The sequence below is a fragment of the Filicampus tigris genome, chromosome 4 (assembly GCF_054856515.1).
Source record: "Filicampus tigris isolate MCC_2025a chromosome 4, RoL_Ftig_1.0, whole genome shotgun sequence".
Taxonomy (NCBI): Eukaryota; Metazoa; Chordata; class Actinopteri; order Syngnathiformes; family Syngnathidae; genus Filicampus; species Filicampus tigris.
This window is the reverse complement of record NC_141220.1, coordinates 6,747,581-6,771,148: the sequence shown is the minus strand read 5'-3', so window position 1 is coordinate 6,771,148 and position 23,568 is coordinate 6,747,581. Positions and strand designations below refer to the sequence as shown.

The 23,568-nt window shown below is 40.6% G+C and overlaps 2 protein-coding genes across 4 annotated transcripts in view; both read right to left on the bottom strand.

The window, feature by feature from the left end:
* necab2 (N-terminal EF-hand calcium binding protein 2) overlaps positions 1 to 20,753 on the bottom strand; it is a 172,427-nt gene extending 151,674 nt beyond the window's left edge. For all 3 annotated transcript variants that reach the window (XM_086027938.1, XM_086027936.1, XM_086027937.1), the window contains exons 1-2: positions 20,278 to 20,753; positions 11,173 to 11,197 (exon numbers count right to left, since the gene is read on the bottom strand). In XM_086027938.1, coding sequence (XP_085884064.1) covers positions 11,173 to 11,197; positions 20,278 to 20,604 — 352 coding nt within the window. In that variant the 5' untranslated portion in view covers positions 20,605 to 20,753. The remainder of the gene's footprint in view (positions 1 to 11,172; positions 11,198 to 20,277) is intronic.
* Positions 20,754 to 21,757: 1,004 nt separating this feature from the next.
* hydin (HYDIN axonemal central pair apparatus protein) overlaps positions 21,758 to 23,568 on the bottom strand; it is an 89,855-nt gene continuing 88,044 nt past the window's right edge. The window contains exons 90-91 of the mRNA XM_086029144.1: positions 22,153 to 22,434; positions 21,758 to 22,050 (exon numbers count right to left, since the gene is read on the bottom strand). Coding sequence (XP_085885270.1) covers positions 21,844 to 22,050; positions 22,153 to 22,434 — 489 coding nt within the window. The 3' untranslated portion in view covers positions 21,758 to 21,843. The remainder of the gene's footprint in view (positions 22,051 to 22,152; positions 22,435 to 23,568) is intronic.

Genomic DNA, 23,568 nt, shown 5'->3' with positions numbered 1-23,568 from the left:
AGTGCTGAAATTCCGACGTGTGAATTTTTTTTGACAAGAGCCGACCTACATACAGTATTAGGCTTAGGGGGCAACCACTTTTTCACACAGGGCCATGAAAGTTTGGAATTTGTTCTCCCTTAATAATAAAAACTTGCATTTTGTGTTCACTTCTAATATAATTGGTTTGTTAATGGGAACCATTTAAGTGTAACAAATATGCAAAAAAAAAAAAAAAAAGAAATCGGGAAGGGGCGCAAACACTTTTTCAAACCACTGTAGTGTGTTGGTCGCTGCCACACCATAGTTTGCAATATTATATACTCGAGGTTCAAAATAAGCATTTTCGCATCACAGTTTGTGATGTAAAATGTGTATTTTGCTCATAAAACGACACCATTGAAACGCAAAACTGCAAAAGGGCCAGCATTTATGTGACAAAACGCAGAGCTGCCAAATGTTACGGAATCACTGAGTGCACGTTAGTTTGGCAGGGCTCAGGACTAACTTTTTCCACTGGTTGCACTGGTGCGCCAAATTTTTTGACCACATCACATTCACACAGCTGCCAACCTATAGAAATTGACTTCCTGAACAATTTATTTTAATTTTCCTAATTTTAATATTCTGTCAAGAACACTATAGCAGGACTGGACATCGGAGTGTTTTACTGTATATTATATATTAAATATGAATGCGGTAAAGAATAAATCACTAAATTATTTACTTAGCAGTGACATTTCAACAATGCACACTGCACACAGATACACGTGCACACACAGTTTTAAATACATGCAAGACCCCAGACATGTCAGTGCTAATGGTTACTTTCACGTGACGACATGTCCCATGTCAAGTCCCAAAATAAAAGCAAACGATTAAAAATATCATTCACCTTAGCTACACTTCGAGCTGTGGCCATTTGTATTCCAACAAGTATTAATTACTATTATGACAGTAATGACACAGCGCAGTGTCATAGCGTTTACTATCCATCCAACCATTTTAATCTGGCATTGAAAGTTCATTTTGTGCTGCAGTTAGCCTCAGGTAATTGCACTGAAGTGTCGAAAATCTGAGTTTGTAACCAGGTTTCTGTGATTAATAAAATACAACGAATATAGTGGAGTCACTGATGGTGTAGTGGTACACACGCCTGCGTTGTGTGCAGGCAGCGTTTGGATCGGTTCCCGCTCAGCGGCGGTGTCTGTGTGTCCCCTGCGACTGGCTGGCGACCAGTTCAGGGTGTGCTCTGCCTTTCGCCCATTGTCAGCTGGGATAGGCTCCAGCACCTCCCCGCGACCCTGTACAGGATAAGCGGTTTGGAAGATGACACAGCTAATGGATGGACGAATATAGTGATTCCCTGCTATATGTCTATTCTATTCTATTGTATTGTATTCTATTCCAAAAATTAATATAATGCTTTAACATTTTCTTAAACATCACGGTCTTAAAATCAAAACATTCAGATTCCATGCCTGATAGATAGTAGATAACCACGATATACTCCACTAGGCATTTCCTGTGTTCATGTCATTTGGCAAGTTGATGACAATCTGGTGACCTAGTGAGGAAGATGTTGAATTACTTTCATCAGCCTTCAATTCATTTAATTTAGCCTTCAATTTATGCTTGGCTAATGTAAAAATGTTGAATATTCAAGTATTGAATATGAATGTGTTTAAAGAACTCTCCCAAGCCCCAATCCTGAATGGAAGCACACCCACATGGATGTTGAACACAAATATTTCCATAACTTCACTCTGACAACACCAAAGCAATATAATATGACTTTCAACAAACATAGCAGGTAGTTGCTGATTAGTTGTGGTCCAAATTTTACATAGTTTAGTTCAAATAGAGGGCGACACGGTGGTCGACTGGTTAGCACGTCCGCCTCACAGTTCAGAGGTCGTGGGTTCGATCCTGGCTCCGGCCTCCCTGTGTGGAGTTTGCATGTTCTCCCAGTGCCTGCGTGGGTTTTCTCTGGGTACTCCGGTTTCCTCCCACATTCCAAAAACATGCATGGTAAGTTGATTGGACTCTCTAAATTGCCCCTAGGTGTGATTGTGAGTGTGGATGTTTGTTTGTCTCTGTGTGCCGAGCGATTGGCCCTCCGTTCTGCATATTTAATCGACTCACGTGATCCCAGTCGGTCAGTCAGCCAACTGGCGTCGAGAACGGACTTTACCGATACTTTACTCTGTGTGCCCTGCGATTGGCTGGCAACCAATTCGGGGTGTCCTTCGCCTACTGCCTGAAGACAGCTGGGATAGGCTCCAGCACGCCCCGCGACCCTTGTGAGGATTAGCGGTATCGATAATGGATGGATGGATAGTTCAAATAGTACAGTTAACATGAACCTCAATGTATATAACCTACACCTACAATGACCGAACGCCTAATATTGAGGCACTTACTTGTTAATGCACGCACACATTGTGAATTGGGTCAATTTGTGGAGGAACTCAAATGTGTTATGTTCCCTCTTCATCTGGCGATTAGCGTGGGTCTTAAAGTGACGGTGGGGCCGGGATGGGCACGTATTCACTAACAAGTTCATTTCATATATCTTTTGATCAGGAAAATGAAAAGTGTTGCCATTTTCTCTTTTATCCATTAATTTTGGAGAAATTAGTAAATAAGTAACTTCATGAATAACGCCCCTTGTTAATGAGGAGAATGGACGCGCCCCCTAGCGTTCTATCCATGTTCGGCCGGAGTCATGCGAGGAACCAATTCCAAACCCTCCATTGGAAATCATTGTACTTTTATTGCTTATAACATTCAAAAACGGCGATCAATTGGCACCAAAATTTATATGGACATCTCTACTAATGCTCACTTCAACATATCAAAAGGATTAACCTCTCCGTGGCTGATTTATATGAGAATGAGGAAATGTGGAAGTCAGCAGAGCTACATAGATTTAGGCTGGGACGAGCGCACACTGCTTCTTTGCTTGAAAAAACACTGCTTCTTTGCCGATCACGGTTAAAACGGGTGAGGCATTAAACACCAGTCAGGATATTTACAGAGACTGAAGTGGGAATGAGTAGACGTGCATATTTATTTGGATGAGGAATGGACCAGTTTTTCGACTTAGAACGTGCCGTCCAATTTGAAAGGTAACAGCCGAAAAGGTACGTTCAAATGCGGCCACACTCGTCTGTGCAGTCAGCCTCGCCGAAACTTTTTGTTCGCTGTTCGATGAGGGCTTTCGTCACTCTCACGCCGCTTCACTCAGGCAGGTCGCGGCTGCAAGCAAGCAAGCAGGGACACCGCACGCAACTGCTTGCGAGGCGACATGAATACAGAGGCTCATCTTCACCTCCACATGCTCGGTGGACAGTAAGGAGCTAATGTTGTTGTGCTAACGCCTTTTGTTTTAACGGCCTAAAGCTAGTTGCTGCTACCTTTAGCCGGGGAGGGAAGCGGGGGGGCTTCAATCTGCCTGCTGCTGCTGCAAGCCGCGTCTCTCTCCCTCCTGAGACACAAGTTTAACGTCGCTAAATGTCCAAAATATAACCAGTGGGGGTTCGTGTGCGCATTCATGCTCTTGTCCGCTTCAGCTTGTGAAAGTGGAGGGGCAATCGCCACGGTATTTTTGATTTTGTGGAGGTGATCATGATGAGATCACGTTTTATGTCAATAAATTCAAACTATTGTGCAGAACACTTTTATATTTTCACAGTTTGAAGTGGGTAAGAGTAATAATGTGCATTTTCATTTTGGTGGCGATCGGTCACCGTTTTAGACAACAGAACTGATAAAGCGAGCAATATTACAAAGCATGCCTTCCTCGCGTGACGTAGACCGCTGAGACCGAAAACATAACATAAGCCACGCCCCTTTTTGGGGCGGGGAAATTTGTCGTAAACCTAATCACAAAAAAAGACCTTAAATCACTACAGTGTCTTTTGAAGTGGGCATTTTAGTACTGATGTAGTGTCCCTTTAAACATCAATTCAACAATCGCAAAAATGTGCATCATACTAAACTGCACTAATAAACTAATTACCAGAGGGTGCTAGAACTGAACAGATGGCATCCCTAATATATATATATATATATATATATATATATATATATATATATATATATTAACGTCATATATATATATATATATATATACTCTCTAGTAGAGCACCCAAGCTGCAGCGGCATTGAAGAAGAAGAGGTAGCAGGGAAGAAGAACGTCTTCCGTGTCAAGGTAAAAAAAGCTCGAGGGAAATGGTCGTATTTTGTTTCCCAAGTTGTGTTAAATTAACACATGAGAAAATATCAGACAAAGGATTGTTTTTCAATTTCCAATTTTTCAACAAAAAATGGGAGATAGCTCGTTCCATTCAATGGACACAGCAACACTTCCTCCTAGCAGATGGTGGAGGGATGACATTTAAAGAGGATGTTAACCAAACATATTTTTTCAAGAATATGTTCTACGCCCACTAGTTGAAACAAGGCCTTCTGATTAATATTGCATTTGTGGAATATGAGTTAAGCAGGAAAATCTTGCCATCTCAGGTCGGCCATTTTGTCACTTATGTCGACTGAAAATGACATCACAGTTGCTTAGACCTCAGATAACGACCAATCATGGCTCAGCTTCACAAAACAGGTGAGCTGTGATTTGTCGCTATCTGAGTACTAAGAAACTGTGATGTCATTTTCAGTCGACAGAAGTGACAAAATGGCCGCCCCATGAGATGTGTTATATGGATGTATTTTGGCCAAATGGCCCCTCTCTGGGCCTTCTAGTAACTCATATTCCACAAAATCAATAATAATCAGAATGCGTGTTTCAACTAGTGAGCCTGTATAGAACATATTTAAAAAATATATATGTTTGGGTTGACTTCCACTTTAAACACGTGAATGTTGAGAACGGCTGTGTGTGGGAATGTTTTGGAAACGGCGTGGCATTTGTGTTAAAAATAAATGCGCATGTCTGCTGATCCACAAACGCACATTCGACAATTCACACGCAGAGTCATGATAAATGCGCACAGAACACACACAAAAAAATAAAGTGAAAATCGTGAATATATTTATGGATCTGACGGTCAGCTCGGTCTCTGGTTGCACTGCGTTTGACGACAGTCCGTCAAAATACGTGAAAGTGGTCTGTAAAGCAAAAAAGATTGTGCACCAGACCACTGCCCTTATGGAAGTTTGAATCCATAAAAGAAGGCCGACCCACGGACGACCCACGGCCTTCTATGTATTCAAACTTCCATAATTCAGTGCCAGTAGCACTTAAAAGATTCTGACAGTTGAGGAGAAAGATTCCAAGTGTTATCTTCAAAAAGAGACCAAAATTATGCCGATACTCCAAATGGTTCAAGTACAGCATCAAATTTACTTTGATGCACCTTTCGTTCAGGTAAAACTGCCAGGTGGAATGGCAAAGGGCAACCTGTGCTGTAAATCTTTACGTTCATCTATGAGGTCGGTGGGTAAAACCAATCACGGCTCAGCTGTTTTCTTGATTGATTGGTTGTTACCTGAGCCCCGAGCTACTGTTATGTCATTTTCAGTAGACAGCAAGTGAAAAAATGGCCACCCCTGAGATGGACAAAAATGGATTTTACTACATATTCCACAAACACAATATTAATCAGAATGCCGTTTTTGGACTAGTGGGGCTGCAGAGAACATATTTCTTGTAAATAAAAATGTTGGGGTTGACTTCCACTTTAAGAAAATATCAAGGGTAACCACTAAACAAAGACATGAACAAAGGTATGAATCCTGAAATAATTATTTTGATCCTAATTTAGTCACAAATAATCCCGCTGAACCCCCACCAAGCATAGACCAGGACAGGTGCTGGTTTTGCTGTGTTTTAAGACCGCACAAAACACAGCAAACCCTTTTTTTTTGTTTTTTAAAGTAGGTTTGTACTTGCTCATTGGGAAATGATCTGGACTTGTCTAATTGAACACTTCAGGGTCGCTAATTTGAGCTGCATGTTTTGAAAAAAAAACAAAAAAAAAACACTTTCTGTGCCTTCTAATTGGGTTTTGAGCTGAGTCTGCAGCCCAGATTTTTAGCTCAGTGGTCAGCGCTGTGCGCTCCCAAACCGGTGTGGATTCTGGAGTTGGATGGCCCCTGCAACAGTAAAAACTCCACCACATGTTGAAGGGTAGTTCAAAGGGTTGCTGTAATAACAACCATCAAACTAATAGTGATAACATCCCTTCAATGCATGCAAGTCTATGTTTTAATACGGTACAACACTCATGATTTTGTTGCTGCCACACTAGGAACCAGCTCCGCTCTACTGTTTGCTGTCAGCTGCAATGCCTTGTTTCTGTCCAGTCTTGACAGCAAAGATAAACAAGCCTCCCGAAAACCTGCCTGCTCACTGTCATTATGCCAAGCATAATCATGACGATTAGCAGACGGTGGATGAGTCACAGGACACAGAAGGGCAAAGAATTAAAAACCCATCCGCTGATTGAAAGTCGGAAAATAATCGACTTTATATACAAAGTCAAAATGTATCACAAGGTCAAGGTCTGCAAATCAAGTCAAACTCCAGGCAACGTTCAGCTAAAAAATGTTCTGCTTTTTCTTTTGTATACTGTATGTCCCAAAATGACTTGGTAATTATCAAACATGGCATCAACATGTATTGTATTGGCCTATGTTTTAGTAGGAATTACTGTATAACCTATTGTACTATGCTGTTTATTTTCTTAGTTCCCACAGAGGGTTTCAGAATTATGCCTATTTACGTATATTGTATTAAATACAGGTGGTCAAATTTCAAAATGAATTCAAATTGCCAAAATATGTCTGTGATGTACAGGTATCTTTCATATATCAAGGGTATATCACGCAAGAGGAAGGACAAAGAATAGGAGACCCTTTTATTCTCAAAAACACATCCTATATACTGTACATGCATTATATCCTCTACAGAGTCGCAAGGAGCTAATGCCTATCTATCCCAGCTGACTTGAAAAATAGACTCCACCCTGGCATGGTTGCCAATCATTCATGGGGAACCGTGATTACTTTCAGGAAAATTGGAGTCAATATAGTGACCTATTTAACTCTTGTATGGAATGCCCCTTTAAGTTTTCAAAGTACACCTGCTCAACGCAAGGAGGTAGCGCAAGAAGAAACACGAAAATTGAATATTTCATAGTTCAGGGCTACTGCAACACTCCACTAGCAGCATAAGAATGCCTTTAAAGTTGGATTACTACACACATATAGTACACGTGCACTCACACACTCCTTCTTATACAGTCACGCAAACAATCTTGAAAACACTGATGCATAACGCTTCGATTGCAGACTAGCACAAATAAAAATGCCTACTGAAGCATGTTGTGTGCACTTGCTGAACACAGTGATGCATAATATAGAGGGTCACAGTTGCTGTATGATGGTTCTAGAACTGTGAATATAAAGTCAGTCTGTCCAATGAAATTTTCATTTCCTTGATTCTCATTCTTTTTGCTCTGCTCATTTTCTTTGTTGTTGTTGTTGTCATTTCCTTGCTTCCCCACACATCCCTTTGTGTCGCTCCCTAAAATATGCACCTTTCTTACTTTCCATGTCCCGCTCATTAAAACAGTTTCCCAGTCTTCTCCCAAGAGAGGCAGGATAAAATTAGCTCCTCTTTAACTTGCACTTGCTGGTTCCTCTCCCCTTCCTTTCCAGTCTGCTTTCCATACATCAAAGTTTCCTTATAATAACCATCTTTCCTCACAGTATCAACCAAACCCCTACCCTTTCGACGCCGTCTTTCTGCACCAGTAGCTGAAAGACTTACGATGTCTAGGGCGGACCAATCAAACCACAGCAGGCGTAAGGGTGCTCCAGCTTTAGAACAGCTGCTCCAGAGAGGATAAGCGTAGTGGCAAATCTGCGTTTGGTGCAATTATATAAAATGTACTATATATATATATATATATATATATATATATATATATATATATATATATATATATATATATATATATATATATATACACACACACACACACACATACATTCATGATCTATTTCCCCATTTGTCTATATGGGCTTTGTGATTGACAGGTGACCTGTCCAGTGCATAGGATGTTTTCTAAGTGAGTGTCTGTCTGACTTCCTGGTCATGATGGCTCTCTCTCCAGAGCCCCGAATTTGTCATTCAACTGGCCGGGCATGACTGACATACAGCTTTTTCATTGGCCCATGAGGCAGTTTTGAGCAGGATTGAGCCCTATGAACTCATAGGGTCATGACCAGGAAAATGAATCCTGGCATTTTTCTGTTCCTGTATCTGAAAGCTAACGTCGACGCTGTCAAGTTTTATAATGAATCAACTTTTTTTTGGTAGAATTCAACACTGCCATTTGAAGAGCTATTGGGACGAAAACACATCAGAAAGTGTTGTCCAGTTTCAGTTTCACTGATGATGTACTGTAGTGATCGGCATAACAGTTTTTTTAAGTGAACTGAATCATTAGAATCAATTCATCAAAAAGAATTGTTCAAAAGAATCGTTCACCGAATCATCCAGCCCACATAAGTGCACATATGTGTATTGTAATACAGTAAATGTTTTCCAATAAAGTTGTCCCATGTCGACAACAACGTCATCTCCCGGCTGCTGCAGACCGGGGCGCCTCATCACGATCTGGCGAGGGACTTTAAGTTTGTCAGAGCTCTTATTTGTTTTCATGCGCTTACCCCGGTACTTGGATGGGCTTAACATTAGCCGTTAGCTTGGAGAAACGGATACCAAAGAAAGCTTGTCCGCGCGAGCACGAAAGGAGTGGTGTTTGTGAGTGGTTCCTTCCCTGGCGAATGGCGAATCATTCATAGCAAAACTCGGTTCACTCACTGACTGCATAAAGTTCTCGTTCACGTGAACGAGAAATGGCAGCGATACGTTCACTCACTGAACCGTTGGTGAACGGGAAATTACATCACTTATCCCCGCAGCGACACCTTCACTCACCGAATCGTTGGTGAACGGGAAATGACATCACTGATTCCTGCAGCGAAACGTTCACTCACTGAATCGTCGGTGAACGGGAAATGACATCACTGATTCCCACAGCGACCCGTTCACGCACCGAATCGTTGGTGAACGGGAAATTACATCACTGATTCCTTCGTGAACGCCAATAACGTGGCAGTATGTTCAGTAAATCCCGCTTACATCTGACGTTGGCTGCTGATGGGTCAATCGCAAAGATTGACAACATGCGCGTGGCTGAGCTCAAATGAACTGAGAAAAGAATGAATCACTTCAGGAAGTGATCCATTCACTCGCGTTCACTGAAAAGATTTGCTCTTTTTGAACGAATCGTTCGCGAACGACCAAACACTAATGTACTGGTCCACTCGCCTAGCTTCCGAGCAGGCAGTGTGGGTGTTAAGTTCCTACTCAACCACGGTGTGTGTGGGGGTGTGTGTGAGAGTGTTCAGTGACCTGTGATTGACTGGCGACCAGTCCAGTTAGGGTTTGCCTTTTGTCCAACGTCAACTTTAGATAGCCTTCATCCCTCTGCGACCCTGAACAGGATAAGTGTTGTCGATAATGGACAGAGAGCCTTCACAAGTGTTTTTTCTTCTTATATAAACACCACTAGATAAGAGTTAAGTGCATTTTGAACAAGCATAGTGTGGAGATAGTTGAGTAAGTGGTTTCAGCATTTTAAATGCTGAAACTACTTTCTGTTGTCAAGAAACAATCATCTAACAAAAGGCCATACAAGCAAACGATGTTAAGAATTCATTTTAATTAAGGACGATTCTTTGGGCAGAGACATTAGGGAGGGTGCCATCACCGCTGCCATTCAGGTGACAATGAACACACAGCCACAAGCCAATAACAGCACTGTCTATCGTAGGTAGGAAACATAGTCTAGAGCAGTGATTCCCAAATTGTGGGTCAAACCAAAAAGTAGGTTGTGGTACCATTTTAAGTGGGTCAGGGACACGTAGTAAAAATTACACAGGCCCTCGGTTTGCTGTTAGATTTAGGCCTCTTTGGCACATACAGTAATTAGATGGTTAGACTTGAGATGATTTGTTTATTACTGTAACCTTCCATTTACTGTTTTTTTTTTTAGCTATTTGCACCCTTGCACACTTAAAATCATGAGACCGAGCTCGGAATACATAGTCACGTTCTTTTGATCAGCTGATCAGCTCGAGATCCTGATCATTTGAATCAGGTGTGCTGGAGGACAGAAACATGTAAAGCAAGCAGGCTGGATCGGGGCTCTAGACGACCAGACTCGGGCACCTCTGCTTTCGGGTATGTCACACTCTGTGTATGCACTGGGAATCATTTTGACATGTTAGACAGCCCTCTGCAACCTTTTCAGAAGCTTTATGACAATAGGGCCACTGTCAGGAAAAGTATTGTGAAGAGGGAGACCCAACAGCAGATTTAGTGTGTGTTCAAGTATATGCAACACTGTTCAGTGTGGCACACCAAAATGGAAACTAAAGTACAAAGTATTTTAAAGACATGAAGCTAATAATCAGTTGAAACAACCAGTTGGTTGAAGTTTGGTCGAAGATATTGGCGGACCAACCTAGAGGCGATTACTATTTGTTCCGGCCGGACAAAAAGGCGGATAGATGGACGGTGGAACATTGAGACTGGAATGAATGAATCTCTCTAACTGTGTAACGTGTCATTTGATAATACTGAAGATCAGATATTGCAAATATAGTTCAAATATTTGTTGGCCTTTATATTTAAGTTATATTTGTAATATGGGTAAATATCCATATTATTACATAAATGTACTATTACGTGTGTTGCACTATATATATATTTTTTCATTTCCAAGTCTATTTGCTTTGTAGTTTAAGAGAGATTAATTAAGAATCGAAATAAAATATCACACCTCCCAATTCACACACCCAGTCAGTTGGTCCATGTAATTATAATAGGCCTCAACATCAATCTATTATTGTATGCGCGATAATCCCCAACCTCCTTCAATATCTTTCCATTTTAATTATCACCCCAAAACATTTTTATGTAATTATGTCATTATTTTTCATGTGTATGGATATAGACTTTGTTTTATTGTTTCCTGTGACACATTTGTGTCTGCTTCATTTCGCTGCGACTTTTTCCCCCCTGAAACTACAGAGATGAATGACAATGTTTTACTTTAAACTAAAATGCTGCGAGTAAATTCAACACCTACTCACCGTCTTTATCAGCTCTTCTGAAGATCTGTGGACACAGAATGAAAATGAGTCAGTATCAATGAAATTTGCTCTCGTGCTTAATTCTTGTACTAAATAACAGTATTATCCATTCATTGATTCTTCAAACTGCTTATCCTTACTATGGTCGTGGGAGTGCTAGAGATTATCTCAACTGTCTTCGGGCGGTAGGCGGTGTACACCACAACTTGATCGCCAGCTAATCGCGGGGCATACATCGATGAACAAACACTCACAATCACACCTTGGGACAATTTAGAGTGTTAAATTAACGTACAGTACATGTTTTTTTTGGAATGTAGGAGGCAACCATAATACCCGGAGAAAACCCGCACAGGCACGGGGAGAACATGCAAACTATACACAGGAAAGCCGGTACCCGGATTCAAACCCGGGACCTCTGCAGTGTGAGGTGGTGAACTAACCAGTCATTTACTGTGCTGCATGTGTAACAAAATATTGTTATACCCCCAAAATGTTGTTTTGTTTTGGGAAAAGCTCACATTTGGCTAATGAAGCCTAAGCTAAATTTGTATTAGTCACTCACGGTTGGTAAACTTAATACAGTATTCAAAATTGTACTGAATGCGTATGACTGTGAATGGTTGTTTGTCTATACTGTACATGCCCAGTCATTAGCTGGCAACCAAGCTAGAGTGTTACCCCACCTCTTGCTCGAAGTCACCTGGGATAGGTTCACACCCACAACCCTATGAGAATAAGCGGTAGAAAATGGATGCATGGATGTTTACATGCTTAAGCCAGCTTCTTTAGAAGTAAGAATACTGCAAAGCATCACTTCTTTGAGTATGCCTGTGTATTGCTGTCTTGTCTTGTCCTATAACGTTTCAATTATTAGTATGTCTCAGATTAACACTGCGGCTAATAAGAGTCTCTGTTTTATTCAAAGACTAAATTCCTGCTCTAATTTCAAAGTATAAATCCAAGCCTTCCATCCAAGTTCAATCTTTCAAAAACACATTGGGCTGTCTGGTATATATCACAAAATAGACTGTGAAGTTGTCATTCTTTTCTACATCTGCTGGTGCGTCTGTGTGATGATAGCAGCGCAAGCTTCCCATATTCCATAAGCATGTATGTGAGGTTAATTGAAATCTCTATTTTGTCCGAAGGTGTGACTGTGAGTATAATGGTGCTGTATACTGTATGTGATTTGGGTCTGACTTGATAATTGTCCAGGTTGGGGTGTACCATGCTTTTGGCCCAAAGTCAGCTGGGTGAGGCTCCAGGCCTTAACCCAGGACCCTAACGAGGACAACCAGCATAGAAAATAGAAGAATGGATTAGATGGATAACATTATGACCTTTTTCTTGCTCTCCTTTGTGTACTTATATAAAATGTGCAGCTAAACAACCAAGGAAAACATGTTTTGTAATTCCATGTTTTGGTGACTAGCTCCACTGGCTGATAGAAAATGTACTTTGTAACAGATGAGATCATAATGATAAAAGCAACCTGTCCTTCAGGCGTGCATCTATGTTATAAAGCACATAAACCCTTCAAGGTCCAATTGTCGTGAACTAGGTCTACTCTGCGACAACCGTGGACAATGAACATAAGGTTTCGAGTAAAACATAGTGTTTTGAGGTCACCAAATGTGATTGAATCACACAGGTGAAAATGTGGCTGATAAATTCACAAACATACATAGAATAATCGATGCCAGTAACGCGTAACACGATACTCAATAATGATTGCTATTTTGAGTAAGTAGTCATCTAAGGCGTTACTATGTTTATTATAGTAGTATGCAGAGGTGGGGATTCTGTCAGTCTGTCAGTGACGGATGCCCGCTTTGCTGACAATTGATAAATTGCGGGACCGGGTCAAGTACCTCTCATTCCAACAGTGACGGTTGCCCGTTTTGCTGAGTTATTTTCTTTGGGGTGGGGTTGATGGACCGAACCAACTTCTGACGGACTAACTGACGGACTGACCAACTGATGATTACAATTTGGTTCTAATGGAACAAAGATGACAGATTGATAATACCCAAGCCGCTGACGGATGGTGAATGACGGATCGGCAACATTTTGTAAATGCCCACCTCTGGTAGTAGGATTAAAGTTAAAGTCACTATTAAAAAACTTCAATGCAAATACTGTGTGACAAAAAAAAAGTTGGCAAATTATTCAACTGCCGAGGCTATCTGCAGAGAAGGCAACAACAAACACTTTCCACTTGACTACAAAAGGGATTAACATGAGGCACAACTCTTTGATCAGCACACCCAATTCGGCCACAGTCTGGTGGTACATGCATGGCTTGCACATGCAACCAAACTAAAAGTTAAATAATAGAATAAAGGAAGTAAAACACACCCTTTACTAACCAACAGGCACACAAACAACTGTACATAATGAGACATAAACATAATAAAGGGAAACAATTCAACCAAGAAGCATTATGGGATGTGGTCAGAAGACTGCCTTTGTTTTATATTATATACATTAAACAAATTATTTATGTTAAGTCAATTCTCTATTCTTTTTTGTTTATATAAAAACAAAAACAAGTAGTCTATATATGTTGAGTGAAATCACAAAGACAATTTTTTCTATAAAAACAATTACTTATGTTAAGTCAAGGAAAGCTGTCTTTATTTTATTCGTTAATAAAACTTTAGCCTTAAACATTACTGTTAAAAATACACTTCCAATAAAGTATTGGAAAAACGAGTTGGCATTTTTACGATCTGAGGGTTTGTCTGCGTCTGCTGAAAGTAACAAAGTAACTTGTGGTCTAATTTAGTTACTTTTACAAAGAAGTAATCGGTAAAGTGAACTAAGTTACTTTTTCAAGGTAACTGCGGCAACACCGCATACACTGATCACTGTCAATTTATGCATGTTAAAACACTGTAGGCCCTATGTACAGTCTCCCACAAACACCAACACACATACTACATACAGACTCTTCGGATGAATCCCGGTCTACATGAGCAGTTAGGAACAACCTTTTGTTCTCTCTCACAACCATACACTCCATATCGACATACATAATTGTGGCAATGAATTCAGAGTCAGTGTTTGGGTCTCTCTCGTATTGAGAGCACAAGCCTTCCTCTTTCATCAGTATTTTAGAGCACTGCATTTTCATCTGCCAGGAAACTGCGCTTTGAAGAGGCAAAAAACATACAAAAAAGGCATTTGGGGAAACCAGTGGGAAAGTGAACAGAGACGAATCAATGCAGAATGTTATACATTGTGATCGGTCGAGTGTGACAAATTCATCCATGCTTAGTTCCCGGATATCAACTGAGTTATCTAAATTATATTTACAAATATTCTTGTGTAGATAATTGTTTTTCTTTTAAGAAAACTTGCCAATGTGCCCAGTTGGTGAGCATACAACTCCAGAAGTGTCTGGAAAATAACAGCTTTGATGATTTTATGTCTGATCACCGCAATGCATTTACAATATGAGTGGCAGTCAAATCTAATAACTCTGAGGCCTGTTTAACATGTCCAACTTACAATTTTTACTTACAAAAGAAATTTCAACAGTGTGTAGTTAATTAAAATACAAACTGTTAAAAAATTGTGCGTGAAAGTCCACTTCCTGCCAGTCATTTTGGAAATGATGTCCATCAGACAGGGCTGCCGCTTCCTTAAACGCAGATCACGCACTGCGCCTGGGACCAGATAGTCCATGGGGGGCCCCCATTTTGTACGAGGGGATGCATTGCATCATCATCGATTGAGCGACCATGCTGGGGGGGGCGCTGGTTTGGGGCAACTGTTGTAAAGAATCGAGAATGTTTGTTTACCACCTACTGAAGACAAAATTGAATTCACAAACAAAAACGAATTGAAGTTGAATGGCGTGGGATCACCATTTTAAATTTCAGAATCAGTCCCTCCAGGATTTCGCGGGCATTTTTTGTGATTGTCGTGGTCTAAAACGCCTGATTTCGAGGGCAATTTTCCTAAAAGTTGCAATAAAAGTTGCATTTTTTTTGCTCAAAACCTCATTTGTTTACAATTAAGCAAACTTTCAAATTCTCCGAATTTTAATTGGATTTTAACAAAAGATGTTTGAAAAAGCAACAGATATTTACAAATGTGTATAATCTTTATTGAAAAGGGATATTTAGCACATATCTCCCTCTCAGCATCTGGAGTTTAATTAAATATGGTGGGAAACAGTCTTTTTCTCAAAGGCTTCTTGGTGTTTCTTCTTTCTGGTAGACTCCAGCTAAATATATTTTTTTAAGCTGATGATAACCCAGTTTGGGTCCTCCATTGATGACTTTCTCTCTTGGGGATCTTCTCATAGCTGGGTGGTCACAAACAGACAGTGGGATGGTGATAGCTTCACAGATCGGACAAGAAAACTTTTAGCACTCTTAGACTTTTTCCCCCAACAGTTCAAACACTTTAAGGTTCAAAATCGTTCTGTAAATGCAGTAAATATCAAATTTTACAACATAGGTGCGGCTTATATAAAACTGAGGCTTGTTTATGTTTTTTTCATTATTTTTTCTTTTTAAAATAGAATGGATGTGGCTTATATACAGGGGCGGTTTATAATCCGCAAAATATGGTACTGTATATGGTTATATTTATGGCTGCAAAATTGTCCAAATATTGATGAGCTCATCCATCCATTTCCTATGACCTATGCTGTCTAGCGTCACAGGTTGCTAGAGCCTATCCCACCAGACTAAAGGTGAAAGGTGGGGCATACCTAGATATTTCCTCCTTTCCAATTTGGAGTCTTCAAACAACCTAAAATGTTTTTGGACTTTGTGAAGAAAGTACCTAAAGGAAACTCTCATGAAAGCATGCAAATGCCACACAATAAAGCTCGAGTCGACAAAGAATTGCACAGGAAAACGTCTGGCTGTGGAAGAGGCAGTCTTCCACTTTGTGCATGTGTTAATGTTAAAACCATTAATTGCTGGATGTAATGCCACAAATCCCAAAATGTCAAGTTGTTTCGCATTGAAGCAACCGCCTCAGGTGGACTAAACTCAGCAAAAAACAATATAGAGCTACAATATAGAGCTAGAGAGAGAAAAAGTTGAAGAGAGGGTAAATGCTACTGTGGGGGCCAGGTGTGTACTGTACGTTTCTTCCAGGTTGTGCGTATGTGGGGGTGTGCAGGTGTGTGTCCGCGTGTGTGATCAACTGAGCGAGAGAGAGACAGACAGACAGACAGATGGATGAAAAAGTCCCACTAAGTATAAACAAAAAGGGAACATAGCCTGTGTTGCCTGAATTTGTTAAGCATGTATATGGATGTTTCCTTGATCTTGTGCATGAGATGAGGTAAATACTTGTGTAATGTGAACATAGCCTTTGAATAAGTAAATACTTCTCAGGTTAATTTAAAAATAGCCATGTGCCTATTGAGGGGTACCCTGTTTTAATAGGCAGGGTTTGTTACACATTTAAGGAACTAAATATATTTAATCTCATGGAACCTGTTTATAAGGCTGACTGTTGGATCACTGTATCATTATTGCTGTTTTGAGCCTTCATGGAACCTGTTTATAAGGCTGACTGTTGTATCACTGTATCATTATTGCTGTTTTGAGCCTAACACTTTTTTCCAGAAAAGATATACAGTATATATACACACACACACACACACACACACACACACACACACACACAGAGCTGGGCATCGGCCCTCCGTCTCCGTTTCCGTCCTGCATATTCAATATACCCACGTGGTCCCGGCCCATCCCTCACCGGCGACAACCAATCGGCGTTGAGAACGTAATCTTTACGTCACAGGCAGGTGCTGCATGAGCAGACATGCTGCCAAACCCCCCAAAAAATCGAACAAAAACAACTGACACACACACACACACACACACACACAGCGTTGTCATCGGTGAAATAAAAACAATATGGGACACGTCATTGCGTCTGTGGGACCGCAAGGTACACCACACCCTTTTATTTTTTATTGTTTCCTTACTCGACCGTTTGTCAGGAGTGCGGCACCTATATATATATATATATATATATATATATATATATATATATATATATATATATACATACATATATATATATATATATACATACACATATACATGTATCCATTATCTATTCTGCTTCATCCTCACGAGGGTGCTGGAGCCTATCCCAGCTGTCTATGGGCAGTAGGCGGAAGACACCCTGAATTGGTTGCCAGCTAATCGCAGGGCACACAGAGACAAACGAACATACACACACAATCATACCTAGGGGCAATTTAGAGTATCCAATCAACCTACCAAGCATGTTTTTGGAATGTGGGAAGAAACCGGTGTACCTGGAGAAAACCCTCGCAGGCACGGGGAAAACATGCAAACTCCACACAGAAAGGCATCACCACACCACACCACAGGTGGTGCCATGCCAGCCCACCAAGATGCTTGTGCCTCAACATTTGAGGCACGTATCTCTAAAAATAAATATTATTTTTATTGTATTATCTCATAGTAGCTATTGTTGTGTTGAGAAATACTAATGCTGAGTTGCTTATCACTAAGACATTAAAAATATAAACAAACAGTGGTGTGATGTTTGTTTGATTGATGGCCCGTCTTATCTGCAACAGCCAATCACAGCCTTACTGAAAATAATATTAGGTACACAGGCTTATATGCAAAAAATACTTCAATGTTCACGTGAGAGAGTCTTGCACATTTTTCAAAATTAATCTGCAAGTTATTTTGTGTGGCATAGTGTAATGTGACAAGACATGTGGCAAGACATGTCTATAAAATATGTATATATTTGTAAATAACCCAGGCGACATTTATTATCCTACATTTCGCGTTTAGACTGTCACTGGGACGTCACAGTATGGCAAGTGAGGAGGGACGTATTACATTACTAGTGCCGGAAACTAAAGAGCCATTTGAAACATTTCATAAAAGAAACCAAGGGAGCGACAAACCCTTTGGACATCTAAAAGGAAGATTGATTTTCTTTTCATTACTGCTGCTGACACCCGGTGAACTGGGTGGCCCGTTCGAAGTGATATGTCAGTGTATGCGCCATATTGGATGTGGCCATTGTATTCGCCATGAAATCGGCAAATGATATTCATAAAATTGAGTTACAATAACATAATGTTTGGTATAATCCAGTGAGTTCGGGCTTGATGATACATCTCCAAGGCGAAAGTGAACGAGGCATCTTCAAAAAGGACTTTACTTTACCAATACGGCTGCAGTGTCAACGTCCTCTAACAAGGTGTTTATGTATATGTATTGCACTCTAAAAACACTTGGGTTAAATATAACTCAATTTTCGGTCAAAAATGGACAGATCCACTAATTGGGTCAATTTGACCCACTTTCTTGCATTGTTTTGTACAGAACAGTCCAATTTTGGGGGGTGTTTTGTACAAAAATACCCGTTGTTGAGTTGTTTTCTGCAAAAACAACCCAGAAAGTTGGGTCAAATTGACCCAAGTAGTGAATCGGTCCATTTTTGACCCAAAATTGTGTTATTTTTAACCCAACTGTTTTTAGAGTGTGTACATTTTATGATAATACTTGTCAGTGGTTGTCCCAAAGGGCGCCATTCAAGACTTTTGACTAGGAGCAACAGTGGTACGCGAATCATCCAAGTATAGGGAGCTACATAAGTAATTACTGTCTGTGGGGTATTATAAATAATTTGGGCATCTGATTATTTCCTGCACTCTAAAAACAGTTAACAGATACACAAATTGGGTCAATTTGACCCACTTTCTTGCATTGTTTTGTACAAAACAGCCCATTTATGGAGTTGTTTTGTACAAAACTACCCATTTTTGGGGTTATTTTCTGAAAAAAAAAAAACAACCAAGAAAGTTGACACAAGTTGTGGATCGGTCCATTTTTGACCCCAAATTGTGTTATTTTTAACCGAACTGTTTTTAGAGTGTGTGATTGACAGTATCAGAGGCATATATCTTGGTGTGCTGCAACTGGCTCGTGAGGGGTAGAATGTTTGAAACAGCTTTCACAGTTCTCAGTATGTTGCCGTGTAGGTCTACGCCATTGCAATTTGCATCCAAAATATCTAATCATTATTTATGAAGGTATGTGTTAAACTTTTGTTCTAGCTCTTGCAAGATACTGTACATCATTTGAGGCTAACAGGTAACCTACAATAAATCTGTCAGATTTATGCAAACAAGTGACAGAAACCTGCAACAACAGTTTATCTATTTTACTTTATCATTGGTAACCAGTTTCAGGTCCATGTACTAATATGCTCTTTGTTGTTATTAGTAGGCCAACTCAGCCCACCAGTAGAATGGCAAGGGCAGAAGTAGTGGAAAAAATGACTAGTAGTCATACGAGTGTACTTAATTTGCTTATTGGTGAGGAGAAAGAGCACATTTGTACTGTATGTGAACCTTAAAAGCTGCATATCAAAGATATTGAATAAATGTTCGATGAGCTTTCCATACCTTCCACTTTTCTGCACAGTAGTGGGACAACTTTGTCATACTACAGTAGTAGTAAAACATCATATTACTAGCGAGGAAAGCAAAACTGTTCACTAATTGACAGCTGTGTGCTTTAAACACTACCACAGCATTTTCCTAGCAAAATGAAGCGCTTTAAAGTAGCGCCAGTGGTGCGGATATGTCCAATAGTGCGCGTTTTTGTCTCATAAATATGTAATTGTCCGCGTGTTTGTCTCACAAATATGTAATTGTCCTACTAACAGCCTTTGCAGAAGTGTCATACATTAGTGGAAGGCAGTACAGGTAGTGGGGGGAAAACCATCATGAAGTCAGTACCTTACCCATTCTACTAGGGCGCCGAATTGTCTAGTAGTGAGGAGAAACAGCGTACTAGCGCATGGACCCGAAACTGTGCATCACGTGTATGGAATAAATGTTCAAACGGCTTTCCATATCCTGCAGTTTGCCTCATGAAATCAGTGAAAGCATATTTTATCATCGTGCTTATTTTTATGAATGAATGGTATGAAGTAAAATGTTTAGTCTTTGCTAAATTCCAGTGCACCAGTAAATGGAGCTTCTGCGTGCGTAAGTGCGCACTGCCCACTGGATGTCTCGATCCATCTCTGTGCAACGGCTCGCTACTATGTACTCACATCCAGAATAACGGAGATGCCTCTCCGCGGTTCCGGGGCGAAGAACTGCTCTTGAGCCACCGCCACCTCCTCCTTGCTGGAGGCGTACTCCCGGCTGGAGATGTTCTTGTTGTCGCTCATTTTGGTGACGATCCAGCGGAGGAGCCCGTCAATTCCACCGGGCTGGGCGCCGCTGTTTCCGGACTGAGCTGCCGTTTCGGACTCGCTGTCCTGACCGGCTACGGGCTTGTTCTGTTCGCGGCTTTCTTGGGCTCGAAGTTTCGCTTGTTCTTTGTTCAGCAGTTTGTGGACTCCGTCCCTACAGTAGCGCGCTGCCTGCTCGCACATCCTTTTGCTCGGGAGCGCTCATGCTGAGCTCTATGGGGGAGAATCCTCCCTTCCCGGTTACATCACAGCCCCACCTTAAAACACACCCAGGCTATTCGTTATTCACTTTTACACGACGGCATCCCGAAATCTGGACTATATCACGACTATTGCCATGGTGGTCTACAAGAAGACAGTATAGTCAACCTGATGATGCGTTTAAGGGTGTCGATCTTCCTGTAACTTTTAGAATAATTAATTGCACTTAACCACAACGTTAAAATGGCTGTGAATTATGTTGAGTTAAAACCATTCCATTAATAAATGTTTACTTAAATGTTTATATATATTATATCTATCCATCTATCTATCTATTCTATAGATAGATAGATAGATAGATAGATAGATAGATAGATAGATAGATAGATAGATAGATAGATAGATAGATAGATAGATAGATAGATAGATAGATAGATAGATATCCTGATTGTCCTGTTATTAGCTGAGTATTTATTCGAAACTGCTGTAGAAAAGTGGCAAATATTGCATGCTGTTTGATTCAGTCAGGTTTCCACGAATGATCACGTACCAAAGGCATCACTGGTATATTGGCCACCAGCTTCAGTTACACACGATGACATAAAAGGTATAAAGTGGTTGACTTATTTGTGAATTTCCAACCAATGGTACTGTAAGGGACTTTGAACTAATTTTTTTCCATCTTCTTCTTCAAGACGTATCAAGGTTTAAAAGGTAACACTGCAATACAACTTTAATGGCCATACAGAGATTATAGGACTTTAGAAATCAGTCATTTGACAAGACACGAGTGCCCCCGTGTGGTTACTAGTCATAAAAGCAAGTGCCAATGCAGGTTGCTTATTGGGTTGATTCAAATGCAGATTTCTTTTTTTCTTGCAAGTTGTAAGCTCTTCTTCTGTCTCATCATTTGACCTTTTCACCTTTCTATAGAAGCGTTTTTTTGTTTTGTTTTTTTGCTTTATTTTTTTTTTTACTAATTTTTTCTTCTCTGCTCACTTTTTACTTCCATATTACATGTTCCATAAACTGTATGCTGCCTGCTGGTCAGGGACCTCTGCGATACTGTACAGTATTGTTGGAATTATTTTTGGAGGGCATTTGCTTGTTTATTTATTTATGTATGTGACCACAAACTTCTTTTATTTCTTTTTTTACAGTAAAATACAATTTTTTGAAGCAATATTATTCTTTTTTTTGCTGACTCAATCAATGTTGGTACTATGATGATTCTAGCAGGTTGCCTCTCAAGTAATATATCCATGAGCAGGTACTTTGTGCCTCTGTGCACTGGTTGGAAATGGTCAATTTGCCAATGCATGGCCCTGGCGAGCCTCCTTCCGGGGCGACAAAGTACACCTGGATGGGCTGCGTTTTTTTAGAGAGGAAGGTGTCTGCTGCTTTGACAGTAAAACAGGGGTTGTCCACCTGCAAAACAGGCCACTGTTTAGTTACATATTGTATATTTGACAGCAATGAACATATTTTGTAGAGGCTGGAACTGCTTGATAGTGAAGTCATATACAGTACCTGAAAAGAAAAAACTGTGGTCTGCAGGAACACATTCTTGAATGGGATAGAGATGCTACGGCCATTCCTAATGTTGAAGGGGCCTTGTGTTTTGGAGGGGAGGCCGACCCCATGTAACAAAAATACGTATTCACCCCCAATTCCAGAAGACAGGTGAAGCTGGCCTTTCACCTCTCCAAGCTGATAAGGCTCGAAACAAACCTCCACACTGACTTGAGATCCTGTCTGGTTACCTGGCAATGCAGCCACTGTCTTGTTCACAAGGAACGCTGGACAGTCCGTCTGCAGTTGGGTAAGGGGAAAACGGGACAGAGGAACAAAACATGCTGTGAATAAAATTCCTCAAAGTCAACCCAAACAGATTTTTTTGAAGAATATGTTCTATGCAAGCCCACTAGTTGAAACAGGGCATTCTGATAAATATTACGTTTGTGGAATGCGTGTTAATCCACTCGTTTGTAGCCATCTCCGGGGGCAGCCATTTTGTCTTCTGTCGACTGAAAATGACATCACAACTGCTCACAACAACGAATCACGGCTCAGAATCAGAAAACAGGTCAGCCGTGATTGGTTGTTGTGAGCTTTTGTGATGTCATTTTCAGTCGACAGAAGACAAAATGGCCGCCTCAGAGATGGCTAAAAACAAGTGCATGTTATTGCTTAATTTATATTCCTCAAATGCAAAATTAATCAGAATGCCATGTTTTAACTAGTGGGCCTGCTGGGAACATATTCCTGAAAGAAATATGTTTGGGTTGACTTCCGCTTTAAAGAAGACATGTGCATTTTTACAATTTCTAAGTGTCTCTACATGACTGTGATGTGTAACTGTTGACCATCCTGCACGGTCCAATCCTGGGCTGGAATCCAGGCAACCACCATCCCCTGCTTGTGAGTGGAGCATACTATACCACCAGGGTGATCTACGTATTGCAGCTCTTTAGGGCGGTAGGGAGTGAGATTCACTCATCTACTGTCACACTGCCCATTTCTCAGGCTTCATGAAAAGAAAAACATTTATCAACAATTACAGAACACTTCCCACACCCTATTTCTTGGCTTGCCAAAATTAGCCCATTTTGAGTGGGTGGATCTCTTGCATGCAAGTGAGTAACTGTCTACCCGTGCCAATATACTGTTGAGTCAAGGGAGGGTTGTGTTTCCGTGAAAATGATCACCTGAGGCAGCGTTGGGGAATTGGAACTAGGTGAGTGACAATAAAAACAGTTCAAACATTTTCACTCGTGGAAACAGCTCTTCATATACACTTCATACACGTGTCCGTTAGTGTGCTGATCCGTGCGTGTGGCACAGACACATCACTAAATATAAATACCCTCTCGCTAGCCCTGCATCAACAACTTCAGCGAGCAATTAAGTACTGTATGTACCCTTTATCGGAAGCTAATCAGCTGT